The sequence below is a fragment of the Suricata suricatta genome, chromosome 12 (assembly GCF_006229205.1).
Source record: "Suricata suricatta isolate VVHF042 chromosome 12, meerkat_22Aug2017_6uvM2_HiC, whole genome shotgun sequence".
NCBI lineage: Eukaryota > Metazoa > Chordata > Mammalia > Carnivora > Herpestidae > Suricata > Suricata suricatta.
Window position 1 is genome coordinate 3,935,347 of NC_043711.1, and position 22,614 is coordinate 3,957,960.

Consider the following 22,614-nt stretch of genomic DNA (forward strand, 5'->3'; position numbering starts at 1 on the left):
GTTTACGTTTACATTAAATAGAGTATATCAGCATCCAAAATAGAAAACCACCAAGCCATGAATAGGAAATAACTATACAAGTAAACATGAACACAAAACAAGGGTTTTAAATTCTGGGTAGACACTGATGTCTGTCAAGGTGCTGAGCCCCAAGCCTGCTTTCTCTTTGATGCAAAAAGAGATTAGCACAGCATCGGAGGGTTATTAAAGGCGTATTATCACTCACAAACTCCCCTGGACAGGATGAGAAGTACTGAGAAAGAACTGATAATGGGACAGCTATAAATCATGTGCTTTGGTGTCATTTAGAGCCGTATCTACATGTCTCCCACAGTCATTTCATGCACCACATGCAACCCACATTTTGGGCAACTCCCAGCAACATGTCATCACTTGCTAAATATAATGCCATGGCGGTTTGTCAAGGGACATGGGGAGGCGCTAACCCTAGGAGCCTGATGAGCCAACTAAATTTCCACTGGTTCATAATTGCCTTCCAAGTGCCAGTGGCTTCCCACATTTGCCCCTTGGGCCTGTTTTTTGCTTTCTTTATCTGGTCTCCTTGAACAAGTTAGCTTAGTCAATATTAATATATTAAGTAAGTATTTGTTTATCACTTACCTGGTGGTAGTTGGGAAATACGGTCCCAAATTCTTTGACCCTCGAAAGGTGAGGTCTCTGTTCCTTTCCCTTGAATGAGGGCGGACTTGTCAGTGGTGGATGGATAGGGCACACGGACTTGGTGGTGGATGGATAGGGTCCAGTGAAAATGACACTATGTCCTCTATGAAGCTAGGTCGTAACAGGGACAGGATGCAACTTTCATCTGCTTTGCTGGAACAGTTGCCCTTAAAGCCTTGATGTAGATAGTCCACCGGCCCCGAGGTCGCCGTGCGGAGGGGAACCCAAGGCCCAGAAGCCACATAGCAAAACCCCGAGAGAACTCCCGCCGGCCGTTCCTGTTCCTTACAGAAGCCACGGGACATAGATTAAATGATGGCTGCCACGACCAGCCATGACCTCTGGGAGATGGGCCTCACGCAGCAGGATGTACCCACCACACGACTCGTCATCAGGTCCTGCTCTGCATGTTGGGCTCGGGATGGGCAAGACAGACCCGGGCTACATGGCGCTTTGCATTCTTTTGTGGGGAGACTTAAAATAGGAAAACAAAATAATGGGAGTTGGTGGCTAGTGATACCAAGAAAATAAGCCAGCATTTGTGACAGTGGCTTGGGGGGAGGAATATACTTTAGATTGGTCAGGAAAGTGGCCCCTCTGAAGAGGTGACATTAATAAAAAGATCCGTAGGAGAAGCATTCTAGAGAGAACAGGGAGTGCAATGGTCCTGAAGCAGGAGCCGGCAGGGGGCGCTGGGGAGCAGTGAGGAGTTCAGTGTGGCCAGGGCAGGGGTGCGCGGGACCCTGTGGGTCACGGTAGTGAGTTCGGAGGTGTTTCATACAATACAAGGGTCAGGAGTGGGAAATGGAAGGATCCGGATGGTTTACCCTAAACTGCTGCTCAGCTGCTTAGCTGCCTGCTTCCTCTTTGGTTCACCAGGAGCTCAGGGTCCTGAGCCCTGGCGGTGCCCTGCGAGCCGTGACCTTGCCTTCCCTAGAGCCAAGATGTAGGCGGCCTGTGTACTTGGGGTTCCGGCGAAAGGGCCTTCACAGCTGCAGCTGGATTCTCATCTTCCGGCCACGGGCCGGAAGCCGGCATGTGAAGGGTTTGCCCTGCGCCCAGCCCCCCGCCCGGGAGGACCCAGAGATCAAGCAGCTCCAGTTCCCACCCTCACTTTGCTCAGAGTCCGGTGAGGGCAAGGGAATTCATCCCGGGGTGCGTCCTCCGCCCAGCACCCTTCCCTTCCCCCCTCAGTCCACAGGCCGGGTTCCTGACCGCAGGATGTCCAGTGCGACCAATGCCAATGCTGATGGGGGGGGGGCGGGGCTGACCCAAGCTGGGCGCACCAGCTTCCCCGCTCCTATATTCTGCAACAGCTAAATATAGTATGGAATTGGGAGGAAGTACTTGTTTTTTTACTTGTAGTTTTAAAAAATCTATTAAAATAAATTCAGACTTAAAAATCAGTTGGAAAAATAGCATCAAGAATTCCATATAGTCTTCCCCAAGCTTCCCCAAATATTAAATCTTACACAGTCACAGTGCAATGATCAAAACTCGGAAACTGACATTGATGAAATACCATTCCTTAACATAAAACCTTACCCAAACTTCAACTGTTCATCGCTAATCATTTTTCCCCCGTCCCAGAATCCGGTCCAGGATCCCACTTAGATGTCATTTCTCCTTCACCTCCCTCAGTCTAGATCAGTTCTTCAGTCTTATTTTTTCTTGACTATGTCACTGGTAATGAGTACTCCTAGTTATTTGGAAGAATGCGCCCTAATTTTGGGGTGGTTTCACGTTTCCTCATGATTAAACTCAGGTTACTACTTTTCTGGTAGGATTGATGTATCCAGCTCAGTGCGCCCCATCAGGAGGCACATGATGACGATCATTGAGATCACTTGGTTTAGATGGCGTCCGTCAGGTTACTACTTTTCTCCTTGTAATTACTATCTGGTGGGGAGAGCCTCTGAGTCTATATAAATAAGTAGGGAATATTTGAGGAAGAGAAGGGGGGCGCAGAGGAGGGAAAGCAGGAAGCTAGCTCCTTCAGTCTGTGGCTGTGGTCTTTCCTATCATGCATTGCTGCAACTTAGTAAATAAAATTGCCTCCATTCTAGGCAAAATCCGAGCTCTGTGGGACCCCCGGGGAAAAGGAAGCGGCCGTGTCACAGAGTGACCACTGGGGGGCAGCAGAGGATTGGGAAGCCATTCAGCTCCTTCGAAGGAACTAAACTTGCGGGGACTCAGAGGCTATATATGCGTCAGCTGGGGTCGGGCACCTTCCAGAATCAGGTCAGGCAGGCGCGGGCTGCTCCAATTAAGACGGAGCACGTCTTGGTCACACGGCGCTTGCCGCTCTGTGGATTACGCTCCCAGCACAGCGCATGCGCCACCTCTGAACCGGCTCTCCATCTCGGAGGAAGACCGGCGGTGGGGGGGGTGGAGTCTGGGAATCCCTTCTGAACTGACTGCAAAATTCAAGGGTACCGAGGGTGTGTGGATTTGGAGACCGGTTGCAAATCCCAAAGACACTGCCGGCAAGTGTAAGCGAAGGAAGACTTTGCTGGAAAGTTATGACGATGCTCAGAAGATCAAAAGGCAAAGAGAAGAAACCGTGTAGCTCCAGCCGCAACAGTTTAGCCGAATGGGAGGGGCAGCTCCCGGACAGTTCCCAGCCTTCCGCTGCTTTCAGTCTCACATTGAGCTCACAGTCCAGCCGCCCCGCAGGAAGTGCTGGATGCATCCGGCATGCACGGCACTTATTAGTCCCTGCCCCCCCCCCCCCCCCCCCCCCCGCTTTCCCCCACTATCCAGTTCATGCCTCCATCAAATATTTACTTAGCCAAGGCCTCCAGGTGCCCGCTGCTGGTCTGAGATGCCATCTGCCATTTGAGATGTCTAAGTGGAGGCATCCAGTGGGCAGCCATACGTCCTAGAGCTGATGGAGGGGGCCCCTCAATCTATTGTGAGGTCATGGGGCCTCACTCCCGGAATGAACCCCTAAGTGCTGGGTAGGACCTAGGAAGCCCTCCATGATTTCCTTCTTTGCTCCCTCCCGCCCCCTCACCCTGCACAGAGCCATTCTGGACCCTCACTGCTCCCACATACGCCAAGCCCAGGGTCTCCAGCGCGCACATAGAGGTGGTATTTAAATCCGTCCGAGAAGGGTTGTTTCTCGAAAGAGAATCGGGGTGTTCTCGCAAAAGGGGGTGGAATGGATGCCGCTGGCAAAGCCCCACAAACGGCTATCACGGAGGATTCTAGGAGAGACCCAGGACCGCAAAACAGGTTGAGAATTACCGGTACTCGTGGCCTATTCAATCCGTTTGTATATCCGATACATTGTACACTTTGCCCTGTATTATGCGGGCACCTAATACGATCTATGTACGTATATACACCTTCTGCGGAAACAAAGGTTTTACAAAGTATGTCTATCTTGGTTACATCAACACTTCTCATGTTTTCTACTTTTATCTGGTCCATTATAAAAAAAAACAACTAACCAGGGCGCCTGGGAGGCTCAGTCGGTTAAGCGTCCCACTTCGGCTCAGGTCATGATCTGGCGGTTCGTGGGTTCGAGCCCCGCGTCGGGCTCTGTGCTGACAGCTTGGAGCCTGGAGTCGGCTTCAGATTCTGTGTCTCCCTCTCTGTCTCTCTGACCCTCCCCTGCTCATGCTCTGTCTCTCTCTCAAAAATACATAAAAAACATTAAAAAAAGTAAAAAAAACAACTAACCTGGTCATAACACTTCAACTTGATTTCATAACCCACTTGATCCGCCGTGAGGACCTCTCGCTTCCGCCCACTGCCCTCCCCGGCTGTCTCCACCCCCACAATCGTACCCTAACCCTGCTCGGACCACCTAACTGGCATCCCTGCTTCCTGTTTATGTACAATCCACCACCGCACCGGAACAAATCTTTCTAAAGCCCAGCTCCGATTATTTAAAATTAAAAAAATCCGGTGGCGGCCTCTTGAATGGACTCACAGTAAAACCTTACTTTGTGAGCACAGTTCGTTCCGGGAACATGCTTTAATCCAAAGTACTTGCATATCAAGCGAATTTCCCCCAAGAAATAACGGAAGCTCAGATGATTCATCCCACAACCCAAAGATACTCTCATAAAACTGATTACAATACTGCGATAGAATACAAGATAAAAAATATAAAGAGAAACAGACTAACTTGCACTTACCTTTGAACACCTGCGAGGCTGGTGTGAGGGGACAGGGGACAGGAAGCTTATCGTGGGGGCGACACTGTCAGTAACGCGTGCTGACTACGTCCAGGGCTTGTCATAGACCGTATTTATTGTAACTGCCAGGAAAGCAGCGGAGGAAAGGGTCTATACCGCAGGCAGCCTGAGCCAGAATGAAGCAAAGCATTCCCAAACTTACTCTTGCGTGAAAAAGCCACGGACTGTCCCTGGTGCTTTGAAGTCATTTAAAAAATACCCTAGTGCCAGTGGCGGGCACCTTCCAACATTCTGGAAAATTACTGATTTCTGCTAAACACTGTGACCTGAGACCGAGCATCTGAGCCTGGGAGACGATCACCCACAATCCCAGAGAGAGAGAGAGAGAGATCATTGGCTCAGTTGTGATCATGTGACGTTCGGCATCATGTACGACTCGTTATTGTAAGATATTGCTTGTTTATCAAGTTAAAATTTATTAGGAATGTTTGCTCTTCTTGCGGAACTCACAGAGCGTTACTCACCGTCCAAGGTTTGACTGCGTTTTCTCTCCTTTGGCCTCAGCGTTCTTCCACGTGCCGTCCCTCCTCCCTTCCCCTACCTTCCCATGATTACCCGAACAGCGCCTCCTCCCAGAAGCCTTCACTCACTCACTCACTCACTCACTCACTCACTCGTTAAATGTTTGCTGAGCATGCGTATGCCCTGTGGTAGATTTGGGAAATAGAGCACCGAACAAGGCAGACAAGAGCTACTTCCCCCAGTGTTAATGGGAAGCGTGGGGTATAAAGAATCCTAATCTAGTGGGAGAGTTTCCAGGAAGACTTCCTGGAGGAGGTGTCAATTAAGATAAGCACTGAAGAGGCAGAAGCGTGTGTGAAGGCGTGGCGGTGAGATGGGAAGTGCAGTGCAGCTCAGAGCCCCAGCTGAGACCGTGGGCTGAGTTCCAGGTGCAAGAAATCAGCGCAGAGTGGGTACGGGCTTGTGGGCGGCGGCGGCGGGGGGAGGGGGGGATGACAAGTGACCGGCAATGTGGCTCTCGAGGTTCAAAGGACGCAAGAGCAGGTCGTAAAGGCCGTGCTTCTCAGCCAGTGGTCCTCCTACCCCCAGGGACCCCCAGCTGGAGGCATCTGTGGCTGTCACGACTCGGGAGGGAAGGTGCCCCTGGCACGGAGGGGGGCAGGGCTGCTGGCCCAGGATGCCCCAGCAGGGAGAGTGATCTGGTCCCAGGTGTGCACGGTGCTGAGGCGGAGAAACAATTGTTGAATGTTTATTCCAGTGCGTTCTAAGTGATCACGCGCACCCCACAACGCCGTGAGGCCGGGATGGGGCAATGGGAACGTAACAACGGGCCGCTGGCCCTTGAACGACGTGGGTTCGGGCCGCATGGGTCCACCTAATTGCAGATGGGCATCGAGGAACACAGGACAGTCTGTAAATGGATGGTCTCTTCCTTGTCACCTCCCTGACTGCGTTTCCTTGCCTCCAGCTCGCCTTACAAATACGGTATGGGATGCGCGTGGCGCACAAGACATGCGCCGTTTATGGGTAAGCCTTCCGGTCAACAGCAGGCTGTTAAGACTCCGGGGGGCCAGAAGTTCTGCATGGAGTTTTGGCTGCAAGGAGGGTCTGCGCCCCAACCCCCACGTTGCCCAAGGGTCAGCTGTCATTTAGAGGAGGGCGTGGCCAGGGACAGGGCGTTGGTGTCATGCTTGCCCCGCCTCCTCCTCTTTCCCCTGCCCGCGGCCTGTCCCCAGGAGGGGTTGGGGCGAGGTGAGGAGGAAAGCGAGGGTGGCTGCGTTGTGAGCATTTGGGGAGGGGGGCGGGGTCTTCCGCGCAGGTGGCCGGGGTTTCTGGTCTGGACAGTGGGATGGGGGGGGGTGGGCAACGCCGGGACGAAGACAGAGGAGGAGGTCCGGGACGTCTGACGCTGAGCCCCGCCTCGCCAGGGGAGGGTGATGCCCCGCAAACCTCTGAGCAGCGGTGGGAGGGGCTGCAGGTCCGCAGCGCCGGGAAGGGCAGGTCCGTTTGGGTGGAAGGCCGGTTCCGGAGCAGGACCTGGGAGGGGCGGGGAAGCAGCGGAAACTGCGGCAGGAGTGGGGGAGGGGTGACACCCACGGCTAGGGAAAGCAGCTCCGCGGTCACCAGGGATCCAGGATCCTTTGTCTCATCACTTTGCCATCCTTATTACACAATGTCCCACCTTGAGGTCTAAAATGGCTGTGGATGCTCCAGCCATCACGTCTGCATTCCAGCCAGCAGCTTCAAATTTCTCCACGTGCGTACTATGTGGGGAACACCTACTGTCCAAAAGTGGAGATCAGACAGAAGCATCTAGCACGGAGCTGTCGTGATTAGTCAGAACCTCCCAGAGGCTCTTGGTAGGATGGGGTTCCCCTCCTTGTTCGGCTCCCCGTGCCTGGGTTCCTACCAGGTGGGCTTTCGGAGGGAGCGGACAGTCTATGGACCTTGGGCAGGCTCCCCTGCTCACCTCCACTTGGGCTCCTGGGGCAGCTGTCATGGGGGGGGGGATGTTATCTGTGCTCACCCAGCCGGGCCTGGCTCTCCTCCTCCAGGGACCCTGCCACCCCAGCTCCGGGCCTGGCTCTAGAGGGGGAGGCTGGGCAGGGGGAGGGCTGCTGCTTGGTGGCTTGGTGAGGGCGGCACCGCTGGGGGGGGTCTCAGGCTGGAGAGCGCCCGAGACCGACTGAGACCCACCGTGAACCCGGAGATGGGGTGAGCCCGGGCCCTGCTGGGTTCTCGGCCTGGCAGGGAGTCGCTGCAGAGCCGGCCCGGCCGCCCAGCTCAAGGGCAGGTGGCATGGTGGCGTCCTGGGGGCTTCCCACGCTGGCCACAAAGTTAGCATCAGGGCCCAGTGCAAAATGAAAGCGTGGGCCCTGGGTTCAAAAACTTAAGAATTTCAAGATGGCGACAGCAGAGCACTGAGCCGGCTGCAGGCTGTGGGGTCCCAGGTGACTTCAGTGTCACTGGGGACCTCAGGGCCTCTACCTGGGACAGAGGGGCCTGGGCTGAGCCTCTCTGGGGCACTGGGGGCCCTGGCCTGGCACGGAGGAGGAACTTTAGGGGTTGACCAGGAACCGGGTCCACGTTTCTGGAACATCTTCCCATCCTGGCTTCTGCCCCCGTTAGTCTCTCCGCAGGGGTTCGCCCAGTCCCACAATCCCCTGCGTCAGAGCCCCCGAGCGGGGTGGGCCAGACCACGCGGCTTTCCCGCCCCCACAGCAACCCCACCAGGCAGCTCCTCTGTGGATGGGGCTCAAGACTGGCCACGCTAGGGTAAGTTCATGCACTGATTCTTAGGGGATCCCCAAGTTCGCCCCCCTCCCCCCCACTTCCGGATGAGCCCTGAGGACGACCGGCCGGTCTGGTCGGTGCTGGAGCAGGGCTTCGCTCTGCCGTGTCCAGGCTGCCTGCAGATAGTCCTGACCGTCTGGGGCTGGGAATTGGTTCCCTGCTATCTTTGGCCCAGGGCTGGGCCTGCTAAACGAGGCTCAGGGAACCTGCTCCTTCTGGAACACTCGCCAGAGAGCCGAGAAGAAGGTGCTGGAAGCCACTGCTCCTCCTCTAAGGCTCACAGGGCATGAACCTGCTGGGCTGGCAGCCTAAGGCACGGGACTGTCTTGGAGGGAGGGCCGCATCCTTCAGGATGACCGTGTGTGTGTGTGCAGGGGTGTGGGAGGGCGGGCGTGTGGCTTGGGGCACGAGGTGGGCACCCGGGGTGTGTTCACTGCAGTGGGAAACGAGCGGGCTGGGAGGCTCCAGTCTTCACGGTCGCCTGTCGCTCCCGCGGAGCCTGCAGAGGCGGAAACCCCGTCGTCCTGCGTGGCGCATGCGCAAGAAAAGCCAGCACAGCCCTCGAGCCGGGAGCGGAAGCGTCTCCCGGGAGAGAGGAGATGTATTTTAAAGACATTCTTTCTGTCTGATTCCATCTAAGTCTTGAACTTAAAAGCAGGCAAACATTGTGATCACCGTGGACTTTTGGCCTCTAAAATAGGCGCCTGTCTGTCCTGACTTTCCCTCCACACCTCTCTGCACACCTGGCGGCCGAGGAGGGAGGGTTTTTAAAGGCCTCGCGAGTTTACACCAGTGCCTTCTGTGTGCGTGAGAAAAAAGTATTGGGGACTGAATATCCTGCAACATGTGTGATCATAAGAGACTTTCTAATAACAAGTAGAGCACAAAACTATGGAGATAAACATACTTCCAAAAGGCGAAACTATTGCATTTCGTATGATGGCGCTTCCTAGACCAGAGGTGTGTCCTCCTTTGCAGTTGGTTTGGGGGCAGAACTCTGCACGAAACTAACCAAGTGCAACACGCTATGATGGATACAGATCCAGAGCGTTCAAAGCTCAAGGCCGTGCAAGTCCTCGGATTCCTTTAACTCAAAGAAGAGTTTCGACTTTGAGCAGTTCAAGATGGGACTCGCCTGGGGGGTCAAAGTGCTCCAGGATTGCTAGTTCAAAGGCAGGCATTCCAGAAGATTCTGTGGAGTGGGAGCCAGGCAGACTTGGCCCCACTGGCCGCCCTCGGAAGAAGGCGCCACTGAAACACTGACCACCCAGGCCCCTCGGAACAAACTCATTCCAGACCCAGCAGTTTGGCTTGATGTTGGCTGTGAACTTGGACAGAATCCAAATCCTCCTAGTTGCTGATAAAATGTATGGTTTTGATTCTTAAAGACACCACGGTGTCTCGGCATGAGCAGGCCATTTCCGTGACATGTTCTTTGAGGCGGACGGGGCCGTGGGCTGTGTGTGGTCCAGGGTCTTGGCAATCGGCCGCGGGCACAGCGCTGAGATGGTCCCTTGTCCCCACCGGGCGCCAGGGCAGGGGTTCCGTGGACATGCCCTCCCTCCTGGGACCTGACTTTTAAAAAGTAATGGTGGAAATTGGAACCCGCCGAACAGGGAAGCCCCAGCTGGAGGTGCCGACCGTGCGGCCCTCAGGCGGGGGTGCGTGGGCATGGGCCAGCAGGGGAGAGAGAGAGCGTGCGCTCGGAAGGAGAAGATGACCCTTGAGGACCAGGTGAGTGGTTCGGGCACTCAGGAGCCTGCTGTGACCTTCTGCGTGTTACCAACGGTTTTCTTGAGGGATGGCGAGTCCTGTGAGGGGGCGCCGGTGCCCACGCGAGTCAGGTCACACCAGCTGAGAGGCACGGTGGTGGCGGAGCCCAGGGAAGGCGCCGTCCAGCTAGACGCCCTGCAGGGAGTGGCCCGGGTCACCACGCTCCCTCTTCACCAGCGGCTCACCCAGGCCGCGGGCGTCCGGCTCGGTTTCGCTGACACCCACGCGGTCCTCTCCAAGGTCATCTGCAGGTTAGCGTCGGGGATGAGGGGTTGGGCAGGGGCGCGGCAGGGAGGGAGAGAGGAGCACGTTCTCAGGGAGGCGCGCAGGCATGGCCGGGCCAGGGCCCCCAGCCTGCAGTGCCCAAGGAGGCCTCCTGTGACCAGCGTCCACCTGGTGGGTCACATTCCTGGCAGGGCCCCCCTGGGCCGCTGGTGTCCCCATCCCGTGGGGCAAGGTGGGGGGAAGTGGCTGTGGGGGGCCGGGGCTGTGGCCCTGCTCCTGAGCCCCATGTGGAGGTGCCTGGGGAGGGGACTAGACCCAGCCTCGAGGCGCATACCTGAGGGAGGGACTGCTCCTCGGAGTCTGGGGGGGTAGCCAGCCCCGCATGAGTGTCACTGCTGCTGCCCAGACCCCCGGCCTGTCTGGAGCAGCTCCTACAGGCCCCCAGCCCACCCCAGGGGCTGCGCAGGGGAGGGGGGAAGAGCCTGAGAGCCTCCGGGACAGGGCCGTGGACACACCCACCTTTGTCGAGCAGCGTCAGCGACAAGGAGGCGAGATCGTTGAACTGGAAGAGAGAAGGGGGGTCAGGGGCCTCCGCAGGGGGTCTGGTCCTGTGACTGTCAGTCACCCCCCCATCTGCAGCCCAAACAGGCTTTTGGAAATGATAGCGGTTCCCACACGCGAGGTGGCAGAGGTGGCACTGATACTGGGTGTGTCCCCTCCCAATGCTGCATGTCCCCTCTGGCCTGGGAGCCGCTGGAGGGCCGAGGGGGTGCTGACTGCCCAGGCCACCAAGAGGGCAGGGACTGTGGCCTCTGAGTGGTGACAGGCTTGTGTGTTGAAAGCTCTGTGACCATCACCTCGTTCTTCCTCAGAACCTCCCAGGTGACCCGCACTCCGCTGCCAGGAGTGCGCCCCAGTGAGGTGAAAACCGGGATTAAACCAGGTGTCCCCCCACCCCCTACCTGTGTTCACAGCAGCCCCCAGTGTACATGACAGTGTGTCCATCACCGCAGGGGTGGGGGAAGGGCAGGGGTGGGGGGAAAGGGCAGGGGTGGGGGGAAAGGGAGGGGTGGGGGGAAAGGGCAGGGGTGGGGGAAAGGGAGGGGTGGGGGAAAGCTGTGTGATGGGGTATCACTTGGCCACAGAAGGAGTGAGGCAATGACACCCCTGCCCCATGGCTGCGCGGTAGAGAGATCACGTTGAGGGACACAGGCGGGACACAAAAGGTCGTATCATGTGTGACCCGTGCGTGTGAAATGTCCACAACGGGAGAATCCCAGCAGAAAGCGGGGCCCTGGTTGCCGGCGTCGGGGGAGAGGGACGGGGGCGACTGCCTTTGGGGTGATGGAGCTTTCTGGAATTACGTAGCGGTGATGTTTGCACAGCTCTTAATGTACCAGGCGCCACTGAAGTTTCACTTTAAACTGGCTGGAATGGGAGGGGCGCCTGGGCGGCTGAGTCGGTTGAGCGGCTGACTTTGGCCCAGGTCATGATCTCGCGGTTCGTAGGTTCGAGCCCTGCTTCGGGCTCTGTGCTGTCAGTGCGAAGCCTGCTTGAGATTCTCTCTCCCTCTCTCTGCCCCCCCTTTCTCCCTCTCAAAATAAATAAACTTAAAAAAAAATAAAATGACTAGAATCGTAAATGGTAAATGTATTTTACAATCATGGAAGGTGCGGGCGGGTGTTCGAGGTCTCCCCCCAGCGGTGAGAGGAGCCAGGTCTGAACCTGGGTCCGCCGGGCCGCCCGCAGGCTCCTTCCCACCAATGGCCGGCCCCACCAAGCTGGCTGTCAGGGCGTCCCCGCGGCAGGCCCCGCCCCCGGCCCCGCCCCCGCCCGGCGGGGGGCCCTCACCTCTCCCATCACGGCGATGGGCGTCTCCCCCGTCGCTTCGGCCACGCGGTGCTCCACCAGGTAGAACATGTACTCGTCGTAGAGCAGGCGGATCAGGTGGAAGGAGCCGAAGCTGGCGGCGCTGCGCAGTGTGAGGTCGCGGATCACCATGGAGCTGGGGGATGGGCACACAGGGGCTGGGAACCTTCGGGGGAGCAGGGCGTCGCGGGCGGGCAGTCGAGCCAGGCCTTTTGGGGGGCCCCGTGGGCCCACGAGGAGCCTGCCAGCCGGCCAAAGAACGCCTGAGTGCGGGGTGACCCAGGTGGGGACTGGCGGGCGGGAGCCGCCGGCTCTAAGCCAGAGGCCCTGGAAACAGGACACTGCGTCCCTATGGGACATAAGCCCGAGGGCGCGGCCTGAGGTCAGCCCGCCCTGCCTCCCTCGCCCACGGCACGGCCTCCCTTCGCCTCCAGGGACTCCTTCCCGCGCACCCTTCTCTCCTCAGTCAGGGGCTCGGGACCTAAAATAGGACAGAACTCAGGGCGCTTCTGCCTCTTTGGGCCGCAGCAGGGACCGGCACACTGGGGCCCCAAATCCCGACCGGCCCCAGCCCACTGCCCCTCCGCGTACAACGTGTGAACTCAGGATGGTTTTTTCATTTGCAAGAGGTTGGAAACCAAGTCAGAAGCAGCATTATATTTCACGACCCATGAAAAAGTACCGGAAATCCACATTTCAGTGCCCGTAACTAACGTTTTATTGCCACGTAGCCATGCCTGTTCATTTACAGACCGTGTGCCAACAATAGCTTATTTATTTCTCAGAAATACTTATTGATTCTTTATAGAAAGAGCGACCCCTTGATCTAAAGGAATTAGACTACTTGCACCTGAGCAGAACCTCGGGCCCGACCCCCCGGCGCCCCACCTCAGAGCTTACCCTCTCGGTATGTCTCAGCGCGGATGTCGCAAAGAAACAGGAGGGGACAAGGCAGGAGAGGAGAGGGGTGGGAGCCCCTGACCGTACTCAAGCAGGGGGCTCTGACGCCCCGTGGCCCAAGCTGACCGGACCTAGGCCGGCGTCCGCGCCGGAATCCCCGCGGGCCTTGGCAACAATGAGCCATGGACGCCGGGGTCTCAAATACAGGAGCAGCTGAAGTGGGTCACCTCGCGTCCTTGCTTTGCCCCCGCGAGTTCTCCGTAAACCCTCTCCCCTCGCTCACCGACCGCCTCGGGTGGGGCTCCCCAGTGCGGAGCAGTGTTGGCCCAAATCAGCTTCCGGCCATTTTAACGTGGCCCGTGATTTTTTACCAGGTTGAAACCGTGTGTGGAGGATGGGGCGTGCGAGTGGGTCAGCGGCAGCACAGTGAGGACAGATTCTGCTTAACGCTCCCCCCGCCGTGGCCTCAGCGGGCTGTGGGCCCCGTCCATGCTGACCGCCGCGGCCAAATCGGCGCGTGGAAAGCAAAGGTGGCGTGAGCGTTTGCGGCGCGAAGGCGGGGTCGGTGGACAGAGTGGGCTGGCTTGGGGTCTGGGGCGTTTTCTCCTCGAAGCTCCTCGGCTCTGTGCAGCCCAGCCCCCCCGGGAAACAGGCGAGCTGGGGCTTTGGGTCCCTGGCGGGCTCTCCGTGGGTCCCCTTCCCCGCCCGAGAGCTACTTATGTTGCGCCCCTGCCTTCTCCCCGGGGCCGCCTGCCAAGCACAGGAGGGCACAGGCCCGGGAGGGAAGGCCAGAGGCCGCTCACCTCCAAGACCATCAACGTGCCGTCCCTGCCGGGCAGGCAGCTCCGGCTCCGGACCCCCAGCCCCAAGGCCCCGAGTTCTTCCGGAAGCCGAGGCGGGCTTACCTGTAAAAGGACCATTTCAGAAGGAACTGCCGGGCGGCCTTGGGGAAGCTGGGGCTGCCGGCGTGCTGCCTCAGGACCTGGGTGACCACGCCGTCCAGCCAGGCTGCCCACTGGTCCAGTGAGCTCTGCTGCTGCAGCGTCAGCTTGAAGTCCTGCTCCAGCCGCTGCACGACGCCCTCCTCGCACTGGCACACCCACGAGGCCTGCTCCTGGGGGGCGGGCGGCGGGTCAGCGCGCAGCCCCCATGGCCGCCCGGGGCCTCTCCGCTGCCACCAGCCCGGGGGCGGACGCGGACGGACAGACGTCCTGAGATGGAAGCTTCCCGGGCTTCTGACGCTTAAACCCCTGCTTCCCGGGTCCGAGGCTCAGAGGACAGACCGGGTCTTTGTGGTGTCTTTTACTTTTATTTTTATTAAAAATTTTTTTTAATGTTTTTAAATTTATTTTTGAGAGACAGAGAGAGACAGTACAAGCAGGGGAGGGTCAGAGAGAGGAGACACAGAATCGGTAGCAGCTCCAGGCTCCGAGCTGTCAGCACAGAGCCCGACACGGGGCTCGAACCCACAAACTGTGAGATCATGACCTGAGCTGAAGTTGGACGCTTAACCGACTGAGCCACCCAGGCGCCCCTATGTGGTGTTTCACTTTTAAGCGGTCACCTTCCCAAATGTGTGTTTGTGTATTGAGTGGAAGGACTTGGGGGGGCGGGGGAGCGTCCCCGGGCCAGGACCTGCACGCGCACAGCCCACGCCCCGAGCCCGGAGGAGAGATCCCGAAAATGTCAACAGGAAGGTAGATTCTTGGAGTGTGAACTGAGGTGTGGGTCCAGGTGCCTGGATGCTGGGGGGGCCCGCGGGGTCACGGGGTGGGGGTTGGGTGGCCTGCGGGAGGACCCACACCCTGAACCTGTCCTCACGCATGCCGGCTTTTGCTGTGGGTTGAATTTTGTGGTTTTGTGCATTTTCCTCGAGGCTGGAAGGCTGGGCCGGTGGGGTGGGGGGGGTCACAGGCAGCTTCACCAGGCCGCGGGGCGGGGGAGGGGGTCACCCCGGAGAGTCACCTGCACGTTGGCGAAGTCCACGCGGTTGAGGTCGCTGAGCATCTGGTTGATCTGGGAAGTGTTCTGGAGCACGGCCCGGGCCGCCTGGGCCAGGTGATTGAGCGACGTGTATCTGCGCAGCGTCTGCGCGAAGGCACTGACCACGCCCACCTGCGGCGAGGGAGACGCGGACGGTGGGCCGGTTCCCCCTTCTCCGGGGAGGCTGCAGGCTCAGGGACAGTGCGGGGGGAGGGGGCAGGGAAGAGGGACCCCCCCCACCCCCGCTTCGGACAGTCTCAAGGACCCGAAGAGTGACACTGAATGAAGGATACAAACCTCACCAGGGCATCTGCGCTTCCAGAGCAGATGCCACACACAGTACCGGGGACCTAGCATTCAGGACGGTACGCTTATGCCCCCAGAATTCCTCTGGCTCTCTGGAGTGGCCGGGGGCGGGGAACGGATTCCTGGGGGCCATGGGGTCAGGCTTTGGGGGGTGGGGCGTGCGAATCTGTGATGTTAACCTCCACCTTGGCTACTCGTATGCGCCCCGAAGTTTGAGAGCCATCGGCCTAACAGAGTTCCCGAGGGGTCAGGGAGGCTGGAGGCCGGGACCCTGGCCTCACTGCACGCAGGCCTCTGAGAGACACCAGAGCAGCAGGCAGTCACTCCCCCCTGTGCATGGAGGCCAAGTCGGCACATTTCAAAGGTAAGACCACCTCGGTAAGGGTGACCGCAAGGAGACTGAGGCCACCCTCCTATGATGGGCTTGGAATCCTTCTGTCTGTTCTGAACCGACCCAAATGCACCCCAGCAAAGGACTTCTTCCGCCGTGCCCCTCCCTGCTAGTGCTGGTCCTGCATCATCACCACCAGCCTCGGGCTTCCTGGGAGGACTCAGGGGCCTCAGGACCCGCAGGAGCGGCCTGCCTTCCCTGGAGCAGGGGACAGGCCCCCCAGCCCCCCCCTCCCCCCCCCGAGCTGCTCCAGTCACAGCCGAGCGGTTACCTTGGTCTGGATGACCTGCTGTGGGAAGTCACTCATGGCATTCGTCAACCAGCCCTCCAAGCTCTTGGCAAAGTTACGGATGGCCTGGGTCAAGGTGCCTGGGAGACACAAGCCGCGAGACGGTGAGACCGGCAGTCCTGTCGTCTGGATCAGCTCAGGGCAAGAGACGCGCATGTGGAGGAAAAGAGGCAACGGCGCTCACAGGGAAGAGGGACCGGGGAGAATGCAGGGGGCTCTGTCGGGGCAGCGCTGGGTAGGGGTGAGGGCCGCCCGCTGCCTTCATCTCCTGCACCTGCCTGTCTGCGCTAGGGGCTCTCGCCGCGGTGACTCTGCGGCCAGGGGACACTGGGGGATGTGCGCAGACCTCTGTGGTCGCCCCAGGGAGGGGAGCTCCTGGCACCGACGGGGTGGGGGCCGGGCCCAACCCCCCGCCGTGCCCCCGTGACACAGGGCAGCCCACAGCGCCGGGGAGAGGCCCTCACGCACACACAGGTATGTGGTTCCACCCGCTTCCGGGGTGACAGAGGTGGCTTGCAATGCGAACCCAGGAAGACTGATAACAGAAAACCCTACAAAACTGTAAAAGGAAGTAGACCCCAACTCAAACGTTGCCACAGAGACTCAGTGCACACTGCCACCAGCGGGTTCCGGGCAGCCGAGCCCGGGGGAATGAGGCGATCATTGTTTTCTGTCACAAAAGCGGCACCAGGCACAGACACTGACGGGCGCCCGCTAGGTGGCCTGCGGTGCCCCTGCGGTCGGTCATTAGCATGGAGGCCTCAGCCGGCCTCCTCCTCCTCCCCGAGCCCCGCACCCCTGTCGGGACCCAGAGGAGGGCCTGAGGGGGCCAGGATGCCATCCGGGCTAGGCTCCTGGGAGGGTGGCCAGCCCTAGCGGGGTTTTAGCCAACCCGCAGACTGGGGTAGGTCTGTCCTGTGACCTCAGCCCCACCCTCCGGAGACCTCCTCCGGCCGGAGTGTCACCACCGCGTCACCACCGGGGCCCGGCCGGCAGCACGGAGCGCAGTCTCTGAAGCTGCGGGCAGGCGGTGAGCCGAGGCTGGCGGGCCTCCCGGGCCTGGGTCCGGGGGGCGGGAGAGCGCACGGGGCCTGCGGGCGGCTTACTGGGCACGGGCCGCAGCACGTCGGGGATGAGGACCTCCACCAGCGCCTGGTACAGGATGTGGTCGCAGCTCCTCATCCACTTGAGGATGGGCTCGCACTTGCACAGGGACACCAGCTTGTCCTTGGGGAGGACGGCGCCTGCGGCCTCCCCGTCGCTGTGGGGAAGCAGGGGACAGGGTGAGCCGTGGCCTGCAGGGGGGTGGGGGGAGGAGGCCACAGGACCGCGCCGACCCCGAGGCCAAGACCCCCGCGGGCCGTGCTGCCCCTCCCCTGCCTGTGCCCGGGTGATGACGCGTCCTCCCTACGGTCCCTCGTGCTGACCTAGCGGAAGGGGCAACACCAACCACAGACGGGGGGTGAAAGCCATACACACACGGGAGGGGGCTCTGAGCACCAGTTCCGGAAAGGTGACACATTTGTCCCTGGGTCACAGTGTGGGGGTCCGCGGCCTGCGGGTCAAGCCTGGGGTCCCGGGAGAGGAGCCGCCAATCTTGGGGAGGGGGCACTGAGTTACCTGGCAGGGAGAGAGGCGGGCCCGTCACCAGAGGGGGCTTTTGAGTTCCAGAAGGAAAGCCACAGCTTCTCGATGTAGTGAAACTGCAGGTTCACCACGACGTCCAGAGTTGCCTGCGAATAAACACGGCCGGTCAGACGCGCAGCTGCGTCAGAAGGAGCGTCTGGCACCGTTGTCGCGACGGGCAGACCGGAGCCGTGATAGGGGCGGCCGTGGGCTCCCTTGAAATGCAGAGAGACCACAGGAAGGGACAGAATGAAGGGACGGGCCACAGTTCAGAGACTGGCGATTCTGAGGCCCCCGGAGGCTTAGTTGATTAAGCATCCGACACCCGATTTCTGCTCAGGTCATGCTCTGACGGTTTGTGGGATCGAGCCCTGCATCAGGCTCTGTGCTGACAGTGCAGAGCCTGCTTGGGATGCTCTCTGCCCCTCCCCCACTCATTCTTTGTTTTCTGTTTGTCTCAAAAAAAAAAGAAAGAGTGGAAATCCTATCTACTTCTCAGCTAGAGGAAGCAGAGGTGCCGCTCCTGTCCCCTCTGGGTCACCCGGGGTCACCCTGTGCCGTCGGAGAGTCCGGCAGCTGTGGCGGCGGGGTGGGGGAGGGAGGCACGCTCCGCTCTCAGGCCAGGCTGGGGGGCTGTCTGTGTCCCGGGCCGGGGTGGGGGGGGCGGTCACCTCGCAGTGCCGCCGGTAGGCCAGCTGCAGGGCCTTGACGTCGTGCAGCGTGACGCTCTCCCGCAGCAGGGCGCCTCCCAGGTCAGGCGCAGGGAACTCTGGGAAGACGTGGGACACATCTGGGGGAGGAAATGGGGGTTCACAGAGCGGCCGGAGGTCCGCACGCAGGAGCAGGGGCCGTCTGGGAGGCCCAGGCGCTGGTGGATGCCTGCCCGGCACACCCGTGACCGCTCCTCTGCCCTGGGTCTCACCATTTTTAAGCTTTGGTTTTCTCAGGGACACAAGGGGACCGCGGTGTCCTCTCCCAGTGACACCAAGTGCACGGACACAGGCGAGCGCTGAGCCCAGGGCCTGGCACTCAGGGAGCGCTCCCGTCACCCCAGCGTGGGGACCACCCAGGGCGGCGAACCTGGGGAGGGGGCCTGCCCGGCTGTCCCTAGTGACTTCCAGAGGGTTCTGCCTGGGCTCCAAAAATACACAAACAGCAGCTGAAGGCCGCTGCTGTCTTCAGTGTGCCCCCCGCCCTGGGCTGCGAGGTAGAGGCTCTCCTGAGCAGCAGAGGTGCTGGGGGGGGGGGTCTCCCAGGGGAGGACCAGGCAGCCTGGTGGCAGGGCCCTGGGGTGGGAGGGACAGTTAGGGAGTCCCGAGCATCCTAAATGCTCCGGAGAAGCAAGGGGAACTGAGGGCAGCAGCCAAGTCCTGAGCCAACAGGTCTTAACATGCACCCAGTCTTCCCTCTGACGAGCGTTTCGCTACGGATTCATTCTTCTGACGGTCGCCTTACACGTTGATTTGGGGGGCATCTCCTGATTATTCTGAAATCTTGGGGATGCCGTAAAGGTTGATCTAGAACACCTCTCTAATTAAAACGGTTTCATACAAGAAAACTGTAAACAGCCGGCATGTGACACCCTGAGCACCTCGGGGAGCTGGGTGGACACTGGAGCTTCCGGAAGGCCCCGCGCCCGGGTGGGCCCTCACCTATGTACTGCTGGTGGTGCTGGCTCTGGGCAGCCATGGCCTGCTCCGGGGTGCTGTGCGGGCCGCCGTGCGAGCCACCGTCCCCGAGGCTGTCTGTCTTCTGGGCTGGCCGGTACCTGGACGGGGGACACAGGGCCGCCATGAGGCCCCAGCAGTACTGCCCGCGGGGGTCTGGGGAGCAGAGAGCCGAGCAGGATTCAGATTGGGGGGTGTATGTATGTGCGGGTGTAAGTTTTAAAGCCTTGTGCTAAAATACACGGAACATAAAGTGTATCCTCTTCACCATCTCTACGTGTGCTGCTCAGGGGCGTCAAGCCGCCCCTGTCATCCGTCTCTAGAACCTTCCATCTCCCCATGAAATGCTGGCTCCCCGTCCCCTGCCCCAACCCTGGGTGCACCGTCTCCTCTCTGTCTCTGTGGACGGGACGCTTCTAGGGACCTCCTGTGGCTGGAGCCCTACAGTATCTGTCCTTTTGTGTCCGGCTTCCGTCACTGAACACAATGTTCTCAGGGTCCGTCCATGCTGTAGCAGTGGTCAGGATGTCTTTCCTTTCTATTGCTGACTAACATTCCAGGGTCTGGAGGGACACATCTGCGTGTCCATTCATCTGCTGAGGGATCCTTGGGGTGTGTGTGTGTGTGTGTGTGTGTGTGTGTGTGTGTGTGTTTTCTCTAATACTTCTCTCTTAGACGACAAGTGAACTTCTTTCAATAGAATCACAAAGGAAATTCTGGGACTTTCCTTTTGCCTAGAGCCACAAAGCTGGGGCCAGCCTGTCCTGGCAGCAAACTGGACTCCCCAGGGCCCTCCGTTCCTTGAGCCCAGCGGGACGCTGTCGGGGGAGGGGGGGATGGTGCGTGGTGGGAAGGGCAGGGACCCAGCTCCAGCTGGGAGAGGAGGGTCAGGCTTCCCGCGAGGACGGAGAGATGCCTCCCAGGTACGTGCAGGCTGCCTGACTCGAGATGGTTCCAAGTGTAACCGACCCGGGGCGCAGAGCTGCCTGGTGCAATGTCACAGGTGTCTGCAGGGCCCGAGCCAAACAAGAGGAAGTGACAGAGTCCATGTGTGTGGACAAGCAGGCACACGGTGGACGGTTGCTTCCACCCTTTCATCTGTAGGCTCCTGGAGAATGTTCTAGAGATTCTCGTCTCCACCTCCCACGATTGAGCAGCGTGGTTTGGAGTCACTGGGAGGGCCTTGGAGCTGCTGCTGGCGCCCCGGGGAGGTGAGGGGGCACGGTCCCCGCTCCGGAGCAGCCTGACCCTGTGGAGAGGGGCAGGGCAGCGGGGAGTAGGGCAGGGGCGGTGACTGCGAGGCTGCCAGGGAGGTGACCTTCCGGGTTCCCTGGGGCCCCGAACCGGTGGTCTGCAGCTCATGGCTGTGGAGGGACAATTGTGCTCCTTGTTCTGTGAATAAAGGTTTTTTTTTTTATGGTGTGTGTGTGTAAACAAGGTGATTTTACTGGAGCCCCAGAGCCGTGGGTGGAAAGAGCTGCCTGTGAATAAAGTTTTATTGGCACATGGCCACGCCCACTCGTGTACGGGTCACCTGCGCGGGCTTTCAGGCCACCATGGCAGAGCTCAGGTCCCCGGTGTCTGGCCGGCAAAGCCTCAGGGAGCTGCTCTCCGGCCCTTTACAGAAGAGTGTGCTGACCCCTGCCTTAAAAGATGAGTAGGTATGTGATGGATAAAGACGAGAACATTCCAGAAAATGACCGGCCCTTCACAGCCAGTAGATCAAAATGTCAGGGAGAAGCAGCCATTTAAGTATGGAGGCTTCTTCCTCCGGGCTTCTTGGGTCCTTTTCCGCCCACTCTCTTTTTCCCCCTGCTGTGGACCATTAAAGGTCTATGGTTGCAGCTCTCTGGTCCTCTGGACACGGCCGAAGTGTGGGACCTCAGCGGCTGCCGGAGGCTGAGGGGAGGAGGGGGTGAGGGGGCGGGGCCCCGGGGACTGTGAGGCAGGGAAACTACTCCGTGTGACACCGTGACGCCGCGAACGAGCCGTCGCACGTGCGTTTGGACGGAGCCCCGGCGCTGAGCAAGGCCTTGAGGTGGTAACGACGTGCCGATGCAGGTCCGCAGTCCTCACCGACTCACTCACGGCTCCGGCGCCACGCTGGTGGCGGGGGCTGTGCGCGGGAGGCCAGGGAGCGTAAGGACAGCCCTGCACGTCCTGCTCAATTCTGCCGTGAACCTAAAACTGTCCTAAAAAATAATGCCCAGAGGCGCCTGGGGGGCTCAGTCAGTTAAGCGTCCAACTTCGGCTCAGCTCATGATCTCAGGGTTCGTGGGTTCGAGCCCCGCGTCGGGCTCTGTGCTGACAGCTCAGAGCCTGGAGCCTGCTTCCGATTCTGTGTCTCCCTCTCTCACTCTGCCCCTCCCTTGCTCATGCTCTGTCTCTGTCTCTCAAAAGTGAATAAATGTTAAAAAAATTTTAAAAAGAAAAAAATAATAATAATGCCTATTTTTTTTTAAAGGAGAAAGGTCTGAGGCTCTGTGAGCCGGACAACGTTGCGTGCCCGGCCTCCGTGCCTTGGCTCTCCCAGGACGCCGGGGCCAGAGGCTCATACAGATCTACCTTTTCCCTCACAGTTCGGAGAGCCTCCTCCTGCCTGTGCATTTAACGTCGTGAAACGCTTCTCTGCGTGTTCCCCAAGCGAAGGTCAGACCTGGCCCCTGCGGCGGGCGGGTGGCTCACCTCGGCTTCTGGTGTGTGGGCTGCTGCCGCATGGCCATGTACTGGGGGTCCTCTTGGAGCCGGTTCAGGGGCGAGTCCGGCTTCAGGCGGATCCCGTAGTAATGGTACTTGGAGTTGCCCCTGGAAACCAAGCGTCTCACGGTCAGTGCTCTTTGCAGGCGTCCAGGTGACGAGCCGGGGGCTGCTGGGCCTCCGTTTCCGGTTCTCAGGTTCAGTGTCCCCTGGACCGGATGGGCTACTCCACAGTCAGAGAGGCTTAGGAGAGTCTATACTTGCCCCCCTCTTGGAGGTTCCCCTCTTGCATATATAATATTATAATGGCTCTGAGAGGTCCTGCAATGGGAAAAGCAGTCTAGCTTTGTTTGATGCGGTATGGCCTCATGATCAACATCACCATCATCGTCATCATCATCACCACCGTCACACATCACTATTGTCACCTCCACCATCACCATCCTCACCACCACCTCCACCATCCTCACCATCACCACCGTCATCATCATCACCATCACCACCACCACCACCATCACCACCACCTCCACCATCACCACCATCACCACCACCTCCACCATCACCACCATCACCACCACCATCACCACCATCACCACCACCATCACCGCCACCATCACCACCGCCTCCACCACCTCCACCATCACCACCATCACCATCCTCATCACCACCACCTCCACCATCCTCACCATCACCACCGTCATCATCATCACCATGACCACCACCATCACCACCATCACCACCACC

General features: G+C 59.2%; 1 protein-coding gene and 1 long non-coding RNA gene across 5 annotated transcripts in view; one reads left to right on the forward strand and one right to left on the reverse strand.

Moving 5' to 3' along the window:
* The first annotated feature begins 7,043 nt into the window (after positions 1–7,043).
* Positions 7,044–8,687, forward strand: LOC115273552. Its single transcript, XR_003900830.1, has 3 exons — positions 7,044–7,210; positions 7,980–8,126; positions 8,584–8,687. It is a non-coding gene; the product is annotated as an uncharacterized LOC115273552 (long non-coding RNA).
* Positions 8,688–8,705: 18 nt separating this feature from the next.
* The window catches only part of RFX2 (regulatory factor X2), an 84,425-nt gene continuing 70,516 nt past the window's right edge, over positions 8,706–22,614 (reverse strand). For 3 of the 4 annotated variants that reach the window (XM_029916627.1, XM_029916626.1, XM_029916623.1), the window contains 11 exons: positions 21,859–21,978; positions 19,159–19,274; positions 18,178–18,296; positions 17,501–17,613; positions 16,987–17,141; positions 15,863–15,960; positions 14,877–15,026; positions 13,817–14,025; positions 11,994–12,147; positions 10,662–10,704; positions 8,706–10,162 (listed from right to left, as the gene is read on the reverse strand). In XM_029916627.1, the coding sequence (XP_029772487.1) occupies positions 10,044–10,162; positions 10,662–10,704; positions 11,994–12,147; positions 13,817–14,025; positions 14,877–15,026; positions 15,863–15,960; positions 16,987–17,141; positions 17,501–17,613; positions 18,178–18,296; positions 19,159–19,274; positions 21,859–21,978 (1,396 nt within the window). In that variant the 3' untranslated portion in view covers positions 8,706–10,043. The remainder of the gene's footprint in view (positions 10,163–10,661; positions 10,705–11,993; positions 12,148–13,816; positions 14,026–14,876; positions 15,027–15,862; positions 15,961–16,986; positions 17,142–17,500; positions 17,614–18,177; positions 18,297–19,158; positions 19,275–21,858; positions 21,979–22,614) is intronic. The other variant, XM_029916624.1, reaches the window with a different exon arrangement.